A 15,633-nucleotide genomic window follows, 5' to 3' on the forward strand; every position below is an offset into this window, starting at 1 on the left:
CACTCCAAAAAAGAAAAAAATCATATATCTTATTCTGCATTATATATGTTAAAATATTAATTTTTTGTTGCATTCACCTAATGGCTTAAAAAAGATAATTATATAATTTGGAAAAGAATGAAACACAACACTGGGCAGATAAAGAGAATGTGGAGCAAAAGGCTGGGAAAAGAAGAAGAAAAAAATGGAAAGAGATCGGACACATAGGAAGAGGGAAAAGAAGAAAATAGGATCAGAAAAAAGAATCAGGAAATTAAAGGTACAAGTTTGCTGGACCAGGTAACTCATTGATATAACGACAGAAATATAACCTTTTGATACGTAAAGTTTGGAAATTTCACCTGCATTTCAGAACTAGGAAGGGAATATTAGACACTGACTACAAGTAGAGAGAGCAGTGATATTCTCAGGGAGGAACTGCAGGTTGTATATTGTCTCAGACGAAGAAGATCATAGTGTAGTAGTAGATCTGCATGATCTAGTAGCACTTCATCTATTCATATTGATTGAGCTGTGTTTTCATTGTCAGGCCATTTTATCGCAGCAAAATAGAGCACAACATATTGATTTGAACTCAACTAACCTGAGATTAAAATTTACTGCCCCCAAACCACTGAGTGGGGCATGTGCAGCAATATAGGCTTCACCATGGTGGATTTGTAGGTAGCTGGATTTGAGAGGGACAGAGAATGCCAGAGAGGCATCTACACTGGAAAGATCCTTTCTGCATTAGCTTTCCATTTTCCTTCACTTTCTACCCTGTCTTCCTCACCCCAATCAGGGACACAGAAAAAGTGTGTCTTTTTACACTAAACACCTACCTATAAATAAAGAATCAAGAAACAAAAGTACAAAGTACTATAGACCAGATAACTCATTGATATAAAGACAGAAATCTAAACTTTTGACACTTAATAATGGGAAATTTCACCTGCACTTCAGAACTAGAAAGGGAATATTAGTCACTGATTCCCAGTAAAAAAAGCATAGATAGTTGCCTGGTATGAACATGTATTAATTAAGTGAAGTTTGTGGCTCCAGGTAGAGAGCATAACAGACAGATATTATAATAGGTATTAATTAAATAAATATCTCTGTCACAAGGTAGAGTACAAAACTAATAGAACATTAACAATATTACTGCTCTAGGTAGAGAAATAGTTTAACAATTATATCTAGCTGGTTCCTATTGGCAGATATTAGTGAAACTTTGAATTAATTGTTTTAAAAATGCGATAAAGGTAAATTGCTCTAATAAGTATTGCAGAATAATCATATGTTGCCTAATGTGGGCTCCACGGTAACTAACAGAAACCAAGAACACTCACCATCATCCGAACATAGCACTCCTAACTTACCCAGTCCTGGGTACCCCAAAACACTCAAAAAGCTAGACCCAGATTTAAGAGCATATCTAATGATGATGGTAGAGGGCATCAAGTAGAACTTTAATAACTCACTTAAAGAAATACAGGAGAACACTGCTAAAGAGTTACATGTCCTTAAAGAAAAACAGGAAAACACAACCAAACAGTTGGAAGTCCTTAAAGAAAAACAGGAAAACACATCCAAACAGGTGATGGAAATGAACAAAAATATAATAGACCTAAAAAAGGAAGTAGACACAATAAAGAAAACCCAAAGTGAGGCAATGCTGGAGATAGAAACCCTGGGAAAGAAATCAGGAACCATAAATGTGAGCATCAGCAACAGAATACAAGAGATGGAAGAGAGAATCTCAGGTGCAGAAGATTACATAGAAAACATGGGCACAGAAATCAAAGAAAATGCAAAATGCACAAAGATCCTAACAAAAAACATCCAGGAAATCCAGGACACAATGAAAGACCAAACCTATGGATAATAGGAGTAGATGAGATTGAAGATTTTCAAATTAAAGGGCCAGTAATCATTTTTAATAAAATTATAGAAGAAATCTTTTCTAACCTAAAGAAAGTGATGCCCAGGAACCTACAAGTAGCCTATAGAACTCCAAATATACTGTACCAGAAAAATTCCTCCTGACACATAATAATCAGAACAACAAATGCACTAAATAAAGATAGAATATTAAAAGCAGTAAGGGAAAAAGGTCAAGTAACATATAAAGGCAGGCCTATAAGAATTACACCCCACTTTTCAACAGAGACTATGAAAGGCAGAAGATCCTGGACACATGTTAGACAGACAAAAAGAGAACACAAACTGAAGCCCAGGCTACTATACCCAGTCAAACTTTCAATTACCATAGATGGAAAACCAAAGTATTCGATGACAAAGCCAAACCACACATTATCTTTCCACTAATCCAGCCCTTCAAAGGATAATAACAGAAAAAACAACAACAACAACAAACAACAACAACAACAACAACAACAACAACAACAAAAATCCAATACAAGGACAGAAACAATGCCCTAGAAAAAGCAATAAAGTAATCCTTCAACAAATCTAAAAGAAGACAGCAAAAAGAAGAGAATACCAATTCTAAAAACAAAAATAATAGGAAGCAACAATTACTTTTCCTTAATATCTCTTAATATCAATGGACTCAACCCACCCCCATAAAAAAGACATAGACTAACAGACTAGCTACACAAACAGGACCCAACATTTTGCTGCTTACAGGAAACCCATCGCAGGGAAAAAGACAGACACTACTTCAGAGTGAAAGTCTGGAAAACAATTTTCCAAGAAAAAGGTCTGAAGAAACAAGCTGGAGTAGCCATTCTAATACTGAATAAAATCAACTTCCAACCCAAAGTTATCAAAAAAGACAAGGAGCATCACTTGAAACTCATCAAAGGAAAATCTTCCAATTGGAACTCTCAATTTTGAATATCTATCCTCCAAATGCAAGGTCAGCCACATTCATTAAAGAAACTTTAGTAAAGCTCAAAGCACACATAGCATCTCACAGAATAATAGTGGGAGACTTCAACACACCACTTTCATCAATGGACAGATTGTGGAAACAGAAACTAAACAGGGACACATTAAAACTAACAGAAGTTATGAAACAAATGGATTTAACAGATATCTACAGAACAGTTTATCCTAAAACAAAAGGATATACCTTCTTCTCAGCACCTCATGGTACCTTCTCCAAAATTGACCATATAATTGGTCACAAAAGAGTCCTCAATAGACACAAAAATAATGAAATTGTCCCATGCATCCTATTAGATCACCATGGACTAAGGCTGATCTTCAATAACAACATAAATAATAGTAAGCCAATATTCACATGGAAACTGAACAACACTCTTCTCAATGATACCTTGGTCAAGGAAGGAATAAAGAAAGAAATTAAAGACATTTTTAGAGTTTAATGAAAATGAAGCCACAACATACCCAATATTATGGGACACAATGAAAGCATTTCTAAGAGGAAAACTCATAGCCCTGAGTGCCTCCAAAGAGAAACTAGAGAGAGCACACACTAGCAGCTTGACATCACACCTAAAAACTCTAGAAAAAAAGGAAGCAAATTCACCCAAGAAGAGAAGACAACAGGAAATAATCAAACTCAGGGGGAAAATCCAACAAGTGGAAATAAGAAGGACTATTCAAAGAATCAACCAAATAAGGAGTTGGTTTTTTTGAAAAAATCAATGAGAGAGATAAACCCTTAACCAGACTCACTAGAGGGCACAGAGACAGCATCCCGTTTAACAAAATCAGAAATGAAAAGGGGGACATAACAACAGATCCTGAAGTAATCCAAAACACCAACAGATCCTTCTACAAAAGGCTATACTCAACAAAACTGGAAAACCTTGATGAAATGGATAAATTTCTAGACAAATACCAGGTACCAATGTTGAATCAGGATTAGGTTAATGATCTAAACAGTCCTATATCCCCTCACGAAATAGAGGCAGTCATTAATAGTCTCCCAACCAAAAAAAGCCCAGGAACAGATGGGTTTAGTACAGAGTTCTATCAGACCTTCAAAGATCTAATTCCAGTTCTTCACAAACTATTCCACAAAATAGAAACAGAAGGTACTCTACACAACTCATTCTATGAAGCAACAATTACTCTGATCCGTAAAACACAGAAAGTCCAAACAAATATAGAGAACTTCTGACCAATTTCCCTTATGAATATCGATGCAAAAATCTTCACTAAAATTCTCGGTAACCGAATCCAAGAACATGTCATAACAACCATCCATCCTGACCAAGTAGGTTTCATTCCAGTGATGCAGGGATTATTTAATATACGGAAGTCCATCAACATAATCCACTATATAAACAAACTCAAAGACAAAAACCGCATGATTATCTTGTAATATGCGGAAAAATCATTTGAAAATATCCAACACCTATTCATGATAAAAGTCTTGGAAAGATCAGGAATTCAAGGCCCATACTTATACATGATAAAAACAATCTACAGCAAACCACTAGCCAACATCAAACTAAATTTTGAGAAGGTGGAAGCAATCCCACTAATATCAGGGACTAGACAAGGCTCCCCACTTTCTCCCTACCTATTCAACGTAGTATTTGAAGTCCTAGCCAGAACAATTCAACAACAAAAGGAGATCAGGGGGATACATATTGGAAAGGAAGAAGTCAAAATATGACTTTTTGCAGATGATAAGATAGTATATATAAGTGACCCTAAAAATTCCACCAGAGAACTCCTAAACCTGATAAACAGCTTCAGTGAAGTAGCTGGATATAAAGTTAACTCAAACAAGTCAAAGGCCTTTCTCTACACAAAGGATAAACAGGCTGAGCAAGAAATTAGAGAAACAGCACCCTTCACAATAGTCACAAATCATATAAAATACCTTGGTGTGACTGTAGCTAAGGAAGTGAAAGATCTATATAATAAGAACTTCAAGACTATGAAGAAAGGATATAAAAATCTCAGAAGATTGAAAGCTCTCCCATGCTCATGTTTTGGAAGGATACACTATAGTAAAAATGGCTGTCTTGCCAAATGCAATCTATAGATTCAATGTAATCCCCATTAAAATTCCAACTCAATTATTCAACGAATTAGAAAGAGCAATCTGCAAATTCTCCTGGAATAACAAAAAACCTAGGATAGCAAAAACTCTTCTCAATGATAAAAGAACCTCTGGTGGAACCACCATACCTGACCTAAAACTGTACTTCAGAGCAATTGTGATAAGAACTGCATGGTACTGGTATAGTGACAGACAAATAGTCCAATGGAATAGAATTGAAGACCCAGTAATGAACCCACACACCTATGGTCACTTGATCTTTGACAAGGGAGCAAAAACCATCCAGTGGAAAAAAGACAGCATTTTCAACAAATGGTGCTGTCACAACTGGCAGTTATCACGTAGAAGAATGTGAATTGATTCATTCCTATCTCCTTGTACTAAGGTCAAATTTAATTGGATCAAGGAACTTCACATAAAACTATAGACAGTGAGAAGCAGACTACCTGGGCCTAACCTGGGGCACAAGCCCCTCCTGCTCCACTCGAGCCCAGCATACCTTGCCAGCGGAGTCGCCCAACACCGGCAAGGACCCACACAGGATTCCTCCACGGGATCCTAAGACCTCTGGTGAGTGGAACACAGCCTCTGCCCCAATCCAATCTCGTGGAACCTCAGACTGCTGTAAATAGGGAAGCAGACTACCCGGGCCTGACCTGGGGCTCAAGTCCCTTCCGCCCCACTCGAGCACCAGGGTGCCTTGCCAGCGGAGGTGCCCGACACCCGCAAGGGCCCACACAGGATTCCCCACGGGATCCTAAGACCTCTAGTGAGTGGAACACAACTTCTGCCAGGAGGCAGGTTAGAACACCAGATATCTGGGTACCTCCCCTGCAAGAAGAGAGCTTTCCTGCAGAGAATACTCTGCCCACTGAAACTAAGGAGAGAGCTAGCCTCCCAGGTCTGCTTATAGAGGCTAACAGAGTCACCCAAAGAACAAGCTCTTACCAGAGACTACTATAACAGCTAGCTTCAGAGATTACCAGGTGGCGAAAGGCAAACATAAGAATCCTACTAACAGAAATCAAGACCACTCACCATCATCAAAACACAGCACTCCCACCCCACCTAGTCCTGGGCACCCCAACTCAACCGAAAATCTAGACCCAGATTTAAAAACATTTCATATGATGATGATAGAGGACATCAAGAAGGACTTTCATAAGTCACTTAAAGAGTTACAGGAGAACACTGCTAAAGAGTTACAGGCCCTTAAAGAAAAACAGGAAAACACATCCAAACAGGTGATGGAAATGAACAAAACCATACTAGAACTAAAAAGGGAAGTAGACACAATAAAGAAAACCCAAAGCGAGGAAACACTGGAGATATAAACCCTAAGAAAGAGATCTGGAACCATAGATGCGAGCATCAGCAACAGAATACAAGAAATGGAAGAGAGAATCTCAGGTGCAGAAGATTCCATAGAGAACATCTACACAACAGTCAAAGAAAATACAAAATGCAAAAGGATCCTAACTCAAAACATCCAGGAAATCCAGGACACCATGAGAAGACCAAACTTACAGATAATAGGAGTTGATGAGAATGAAGATTTTCAACTTAAAGGGCCAGCTAATATCTTCAACAAAATAATAGAAGAAAACGTCCCAAACATAAAGAAAGAGAAGCCCATGATCATACAAGAAGCCTACAGAACTCCAAATAGACTGGACCAGAAAAGGAATTCCTCCCGACACATAATAATCAGAACAACAAGGCACTAAATAAAGATAGAATATTAAAAGCAGTAAGGGAGAAAGGTCAAGTAACATATAAAGGAAGGCCTATCAGAATTACACCAGACTTTTTACCAGAGACTATGAAAGCCAGAAGAGCCTGGACAGATGTTATACAGACACGAAGAGAACACAAATAACAGTCCAGGCTAATATATCCGGCCAAATTCTCAATTACAATAGATGGAGAAACCAAAGTATTTCATGACAAAACCAAATTCACAGATTATCTTTCCATGAATCCAGCCCTTCAAAGGATAATAACAGAAAAGAAGCAATACAAGGACGGAAATCACACCCTAGAACAAGAAAGAAAGTAATCCCTCAACAAACCAAAAAGAAGACACCCACAAGAACAGAATGCCAACTCTAACAACAAACATAAAAGGAAGCAACAATTACTTTTCCTTAATATCTCTTAATATTAATGGACTCAATTCACCAATAAAAAGACATAGACTAACAGACTGGCTACACAAACAGGACCCAACATTCTGCTGCTTACAGGAAACCCATCTCAGGGAAAAAGACAGACACTACCTCAGAGTGAAAGGCTGGAAAACAATTTTCCAAGCAAATGGTCTGAAGAAACAAGCTGGAGTAGCCATTCTAATATCGGATAAAATCGACTTCCAACACAAACTTATCAAAAAAGACAAGGAGGGACACTTCATACTCATTAAAGGTAAAATCCTCCAAGAGGAACTCTCAATTCTGAATATCTACGCTCCAAATGCAAGGGCAGCCACATTCATTAAAGAAACTTTAGTAAAGCTCAAAGCACACATTGCACCTCACACAATAATAGTGGGAGACTTCAACACACCACTTTCATCAATGGACAGATCGTGGAAACAGAAACTAAACAGGGACACAGTGAAACTAACAGAAGTTATGAAAGAAATGTATCTGAGAGATATCTACAGAACATTTTATCCTAAAACAAAAGGATATACCTTCTTCTCAGCACCTCACGGGAACTTCTCCAAAATTGACAATATAATTGGTCACAAAACAGACCTCAACAGATAAAAAAATATTGAAATTGTCCCATATATCCTATCAGACCACCATGACCTAAGACTGATCTTCAATAACAACATAAATAATGGAAAGCAAACATTCACGTGGAAACTGAACAACACTCTTCTCAATGATACCTTGGTCAAGGAATGAATAAAGAAAGGAATTAAAGACTTTTTAGAGTTTAATGAAAATGAAGCCACAACGTACCCAAAGCTATGGGACACAATGAAAGCATTTCTAAGAGGGAAACTCATAGCTCTGAGTGCCTCCAAGAGGAAACGGGAGAGAGCACATACTAGCAGCTTGACAACACATCTAAAAGCTCTAGAAAAAATGAAGCAAATTCACCCAAGAGGAGTAGACAGCAGAAAATAATCAAACTTAGGGGTGAAATCAACCAAGTGGAAACAAGAAGAACTATTCAAAGAATTAACCAAACGAGGAGTTGGTTCTTTGAGAAAATCAAGAAGATAGATAAACACTTAGCTAGACTCACTAGATTGCACAGGGACAAAATCCTAATTAACAAAATCAGAACTGAAAAGGGAGACATAACAACAGATCCTGAAGAAATCCAAAACACCATCAGATCCTTCTACAAAAGGCTATACTCAACAAAACTGGAAAACCTGGACGAAATGGACAAATTTCTGGACAGATAATAGGTACCAAAGTTGAATCAGGATCAAGTTACGATCTAAACAGTCCCATATCCCCTAAAGAAATAGAAGCAGTTATTAATAGTCTTCCAGCCAAAAAAATCCCAGGACCGGATGGATTTAGTACAGAGTTCTACCAGACCTTCAACGAAGATCCAATCCCAGTTCTGCACAAACTATTCCACAAAATAGAAGTAGAGGGAACTCTACCCAACTCATTTTATGAAGCGACTATTACTCTAATTCCTATACCACAGAAAGATCCAACAAAGATAGAGAACTTCAGACCAATTTTCTTATGAATATTGATGCAAAAATCCACAATAAAATTCTCGCTAACCGAATCCAAGAACACATTAAAGCAATCATCCATCCTGACCAAGTAGGTTTTATTCCAGGGATGCAGGGATGGTTTAATATACGAAAATCCATCAATGTAATCCATTATATAAACAAACTCAAAGACAAAAACCACATGATCATCTCGTTAGATGCAGAAAAAGCATTAGACAAGATCCAACACCCATTCATGATAAATGTCTTGGAAAGATCAGGAATTCAAGGCCCATACCTAAACATGATAAAAGCAATCTACAGCAAATCAGTAGCCAACATCAAAGTAAATGGAGAGAAGGTGGAAGCAATCCCACTAAAATCAGGGACTAGACAAGGCTGCCCACTTTCTCCCTACCTTTTCAACATAGTACTTGAAGTATTAGCCAGAGCAATTCGACAACAAAAGGAGTTCAAGGGGATACAAATTGGAAAAGAGGAAGTCAAAATATCACTTTTTGCAGATGATATGATAGTATATATAAGTGACCCTAAAAATTCTACCACAGAACTCCTAAACCTGATAAACAGCTTCGGTGAAATAGCTGGATATAAAATAAACTCAAACAAGTCAATGGCCTTTCTCTACACAAAGAATAAACAGGCTGAGAAAGAAATTAGGGAAACAACACCCTTCTCAATAGTCACAAATAATATAAAATACCTCGGCGTGACTCTAACTAAGGAAGTGAAAGATCTGTATGATAAAAACTTCAAGTCTCTGAAGAAAGGATTTAAAGAAGATCTCAGAAGATGGAAAGATCTCCCATGCTCATGGATTGGCAGGATCAACATTGGAAAAATGGCTATCTTGCCAAAAGCAATCTACAGATTCAATGCAATCCCTATCAAAATTCCAACTCAATTTTTCAATGAATTAGAAGGAGCAATTTGCAAATTCATCTGGAATAACAAAAAACCTAGGATACCAAAAACTCTTCTCAAGGATAAAAGAACCTCTGGTGGAATCACCATGCCTGACCTAAAGCTTTACTACAGAGCAATTGTGATAAAAACTGCATGGTACTGGTATAGAGACAGACAAGTAGACCAATGGAATAGAATTGAAGACCCAGAAATGAACCCACGCACCTATGGTCACTTGATCTTCGACAAGGGATTTAAAACCATCCAGTGCAAGAAAGACAGCATTTTCAACAATTGGTGCTGGCCCAACTGGTTATTATCATGTAGAAGAATGTGAATTGATCCATACCTATCTCTTTGAACTAAGGTCAAATCTAAGTGGATCAAGGAACTTCACATAAAAACAGATACACTGAAACTTATAGAGAAGAAAGTGGGGAAAAGCCTTGAAGATATGGGCACAGGGGAAAAATTCTTGAACAGCACAGCAATGGCTTGTGCTGTAAGATCGAGAATTGACAAATGGGACCTAATGAAACTCCAAAGTTTCTGCAAGGCAAAAGACACCGTCAATAAGACAAAAAGACCACCAACAGATTGGGAAAGGATCTTTACCTATCCTAAATCAGATAGGGTACTAATATTCAACATATATAAAGAACTCAAGAAGGTAGACTTCATAAAATCAAATAACCCCATTAAAAAATGGGACTCAGAACTGAACAAAGAATTCTCACCTGAGGAATACTGAATGGCAGAGAAGCACCTGAAAAAATGTTCAACATCCTTAATCATCAGGGAAATGCAAATCAAAACAACCCTGAGATTCCACCTCACACCAGTCAGAATGGCTAAGATCAAAAATTCAGGTGACAGCAGATGCTGGCGTGGATGTGGAGAAAGAGGAACACTCCTCCATTGTTGGTGGGATTGCAGGCTTGTACAACCACTCTGGAAATCAGTCTGGCGGTTCCTCAGAAAATTGGACGTAGTACTACCGGATGATCCCACAATATCTCTCCTGGGCATATATCCAGAAGACTCCCCAACTGGTAAGAAGGACACATGCTCCACTATGTTCATAGCAGCCTTATTTATAATAGCCAGAAGCTGGAAAGAACCCAGTTTCCCCTCAACAGAGGAATGGATACAGAAAATATGGTACATCTACAAAATGGAGTACTACTCAGCTATTAAAATAATGAATTTATGAAATTCCTATCCACATGGATGGACTTGGAGGGCATCATCCTGAGTGAGGTAACACATTCACAAAGGAACTCACACAATATGCACTCACTGATCAGTGGATATTAGCCCAAAACCTAGGATACCCAAGATACAAGATACAATTTGCTAAACACATGAAACTCAAGAAAAATGAAGACTGAAGTGTGGACACTGTGCCCCTCCTTAGAAGTGGGAACAAAACACCCATGGAAGGAGTTACAGAGACAAAGTTTGGAGCTGAGACTAAAGGATGGACCATGTAGAGACTGCCACATCCAGGGATCCACCCCATAATCAGCATCCAAACGCTGAGACCATTGCATACTCTAGCAAGATTTTATCGAAAGGACCCAGATGTAGCTGTCTCTTGTGAGACTATTCCGGAGCCTAGCAAACACAGAAGTGGAGGCTCACAGTCATCTAATGGATGGATCACAGGGCTCCCAATGGAGGAGCTAGAGAATGTACCCAAGGAGCTAAAGGGATCTGCAACCCTATAGGTGGAACAACATTATGAACTAACCAGTATCCAGGAGCTCTTGACTCTAGCTGCATATGTATCAAAAGATGGCCTAGTCGGCCATCACTGTTAAGAGAGGCCCATTGGACACGCAAACTTTATATGCCCCAGTACAGGGGAACGCCAGGGCCAAAAAGGGGGAGTGGGTGGGTAGGGGAGTCGGGGTGGGTGGGTATGGGGGACTTTTGGTATAGCATTGGAAATGTAAGTGAGCTAAATACCTAATAAAAATCAAAATAAAATAAAATAAAATAAAATACACCATCAATTAAAAAAAAAAACTATAGACAGTGAAACTTATAGTGGAGAAAGTGGGGAAAAGCTTCGAAGATATGGGCACAGGGGGGAAATTCCTGAATATAATAGCAATGGCTTGTCCTGTAAGATCGAGAATGGACAAATGGGACCTCATAAAATTGCAAAGTTTCTGTAAGGTAAAAGACACTGTCAATAAGACAAAAAGACCACCAACAGATTGGGAAAGGATCTTTACCTATACTAAATCAGATAGGGTCTAAATATCCAATATATATATATAAAGAGCTCAAGAAGGTGGACACCATAAAATCAAATAACCCCACTAAAAATGGGGCTCAGAGCTAAGCAAAGAATTCTCAACTGAGGAATACTGAATGGCTGAGAAGCACCTGAAAAAATATTCAGCATCCTTAATCATCAGGGCAATGCAAACCAAGCAACCCTGAGATTCCACCTCTCACCATTCAAAATGGTTAAGATAAAAAATTCAAGTGACAGAAGATGCAGGCGAGGATGTGGAGAAAGAGGAACACTCCTCCATTGTTGGTGGGATTGCAAGCTTGTACAACCACTCTGGAAATCAGTCTAGTTACTCAAAAAATTGGACATAGTACTACAGGAGGATCCCACAATACCTCTCCTGGGCACATATCCAGAAGATGTTCCAACTGGTAAGGAGGACACATGCTCCACTATGTTCATAGCAGCCTTATTTATAATAGCCAGAAGCTGGAAAGAACCCAGATGTCCCTCAACAGAGGAATGGCTACAGAAAATGTGGTAAATGGAGTACTGCTCATCTATTTAAAAGAATGAATTTATGAAATTCCTAGGCAAGTTGATAGACCTGGAGGGCATCATCCTCAGTGAGGTAACCCAATCACAAATGAACTCTCATGATATGTACTCACTGATAAGTGGGTATTAGCCCTGAAACTTAGAATACCCAAGATACAAGATACAATTTGCAAAACACATGAAACTCAAGAAGAACGAAGACCAAAGAGTGGGCACCTTCCATGGAAGGAGTTACAGAGACAAAGTTTGGAGCTGATACAAAAGGATGGACCATCTAGAGACTCCCATACGTGGGGATCCATCTCATAATCAGCCTCCAGACAATGACACCATTGCATACACTAGCAAGATTTCCTGAAAATACCCTGATATAGCTGTCTCTTGTGAGGCTATGCCGGGGCCTAGCAAACACAGAAGTGGATGCTCACAGTCAGCTATTGGATGGATCTCAGGGCCCCCAAAGGAGGAGCTGGAGAAAGTACCCAAGGAGCTAAGTGATCTGCAACCCTATAGGTGGAACAAGAATATGAGCTAACCAGTACCCCCCCCCCAGAGCTCTTGTCTCTAGCTGCATATATATCTGAACATGGCCTAGTCAGCCATCATTGGAAAGAGAGGCCCCTTGGTGGTGCAAACATTATATGAATTAATACAGGGGAATACAAGGGCCAAGAAGTGGGAGTGGGTAGGTAGGGGACTGGGGGGGAGGGTATGGGAGACTTTTGGATAACATTGGAAATGTAAATAAACAAAATACCTAAATTTAAAAAAAGTAAAATAGATAAGAGAGGTTTTATTTAATTAATAAAGAGAATGGAATGGGTGTTAAATCTCTTATACATCATAAATTACAAAATAGCAATAGTTATGCACTATTAAATCTGAGATAAAATAGTCATTTAATTGGACAGAGAGGAGGAATATACTGAATAATCCTGGGGCTGATTTTACTTGATGGTAATTCTGTTGCGAATAAAGAAAGAGTCAGCACACAGGTGATGTCCTATAAAACTTCCCAGCTATTTTGCAAAAAGAAAAAAAAGAAAAGGAAGAAAGGAAGGAAGGAAGGAAGGAAGGAAAGAGAAATGAGATGAGTGAGAGAAAGAAAGAAAGAAAGAAAGAAAGAAAGACAGAAAGAAAGAAAGACAGAAAGAAAGAAAGACAGAAAGAAAGAAAGACTGAGCAAGAAAAGGGAAAATGGAGTAGAAATTTGGGAGAGAGTAGAAGGAGAAAATGAAAGAGGGAGTGGACACAGAGTAGGAGGAAGAAGGAGAAAAGTAGATAGGAAGCACATAGCCTTGAGAAACTCAAGTTCTAAGGGTCTCATATTTGTGGAAGATAGTATTGCAATCACTGGTAGATCTGCCCAATCTAGGCACAGAGCATGTATTCATACTAATTTAGTTGTCTTTTAATTAGAGGGGAATATTTGTGTTAGAGATTTATTGTAACACATTACTATGCATGCATACTTTATTCTCATGTAGAGTTGTTTACTTATGAGTTTAGGGACATCCAACACTCTACCATGCATGGCTACATTGAATTGAGGTATGTCCTTCATTTACAGGAAGCATAATGGATTGTACACTCTTTTTTTTTAAACATTTCTTTGAAGTATCTGTGCTAGAAGCAGTCAAGAAACATACATCCAGGTAATGAAAATGTATGCATTGACTACTTTATCTACAATTTTTTCCAGTGAGTATAGAACCAGGTTTTGATATGGTGTAGGACTTTTCAAACATCCTTATAGAATAAGTCATCCTTTAACACTTTTCAGGGATTAATCATTGTTATAATTAGGGAAAATAAAGCAAACCTTTCTCTTTAATGCTCACTAAAAGGGACAGTAAAATGCAGCCCTTTAAATCAATTGCAATTAATGCTAAGATATGAAGGAAGGTAAAGGAAACAAAAGACTATAACGGGAATACTAATAAATATTTAACACTTCAGCTCTATAATCTACTACCATTCAAAATTTTCCTTTTTTACTTTATCATAACATATGCAGGGATTTCCAAAGAGGTGGTAGAATACTCTATATAAAATGCCTCTACTTTCTTTGGTAACACATAGACAATTTCCTATTATATTTCCTTTGCCTACAAATATTGAACTACTAATACATGCTTTGGAGGCATTCATTTTGTTGATAGGGCTCTTGGCATTTAAGCCATTGCTCCTCCTTTAAATTTGGTATCTTTGTTCTGGTTATGTCCTGTGATTGTAGTTGAGAATATATGTCAATATCTTCCCCTGAAGCTTCCACGATTTATCCCTACATTTCATCGTGTTACATTTCTTGTCTCACAGGAAAATGAACCAGTGTAACCCAAATGTTGGGAAAGATCTATTCCCCATACACTTATGAGCATGTCATGGATATAAGACCTATAATTTTACAGTTCAACTTCTTCTCACATATATTAAATTTAACGCTCCTTTTTTTTAATCCTGATATTCTTTATTACCCATGATCTTGTTATAACCCTTTTAATTTTTAAAGGCTATATTACAAAATATCTTTGTTAAGCTCCTATTTCAACCACGCGTCTTATTTCAATGCCCCTCACTTCTAAATTTTATTTGACAGTTGATCCAGAAGAACTGATTATTAACATATTGTCTTGTAATTCCAATCACTCTTGCTCTTTCACATGTAAAAGAATTTCATCACATCTAGGAATATATTGACATCAAGGAAATCCCAGTAATACCATTACGTTTTATTTACACACATATTCACAGACAATGGGTTTTAATTCTATTTTGAAATCTTCATTGACCATACCTAGATCCACACTGGAACTTTGAATACTCGATTGAATTATTTTCAACAGCAACTCTTTTGTTCCTGTAGACAAAAGACCATACATTAGTTTCTATTTTTATATCATTGAGGTTTGGGGGATTGAATAAGATGATTCTCTATTACCATGGCTAGTGCAGCACTGGTTGGCACAGCATATATAATATCTCCACAAATTTATTGAGATACTTTTGTCTGAAATTTCTTTCCTAATAAACAAAGGAAACAGCTTGCATTTTGCACTGTGATTCCTGCAGCTAGGTACTCGTTTCATTTTCTGATGTCAGGAAAATATGTTGCTTATCTCTCTTGAAAGGATAAATTTTGTCTCAATGGCAGTGATTGTCTCATAATGTAAAAATCCCTAGACTGTAGCCTTTCATTCTGATTGATACCCAGGT

The 15,633-nt window shown here is 37.9% G+C and overlaps 1 protein-coding gene across 2 annotated transcripts in view; it reads right to left on the reverse strand.

Moving 5' to 3' along the window:
• Nucleotides 1–15,633, reverse strand: part of Skint5 (selection and upkeep of intraepithelial T cells 5) — a 521,613-nt gene that overhangs the window by 353,135 nt on the left and 152,845 nt on the right. For both annotated transcript variants that reach the window (NM_001167878.1, NM_001167876.1), the window contains exon 17: nt 15,215–15,277. In NM_001167878.1, coding sequence (NP_001161350.1) covers nt 15,215–15,277 — 63 coding nt within the window. The remainder of the gene's footprint in view (nt 1–15,214; nt 15,278–15,633) is intronic.

The sequence above is a fragment of the Mus musculus genome, chromosome 4 (genome assembly GCF_000001635.26).
Source record: "Mus musculus strain C57BL/6J chromosome 4, GRCm38.p6 C57BL/6J".
NCBI classification, from domain to species: domain Eukaryota; kingdom Metazoa; phylum Chordata; class Mammalia; order Rodentia; family Muridae; genus Mus; species Mus musculus.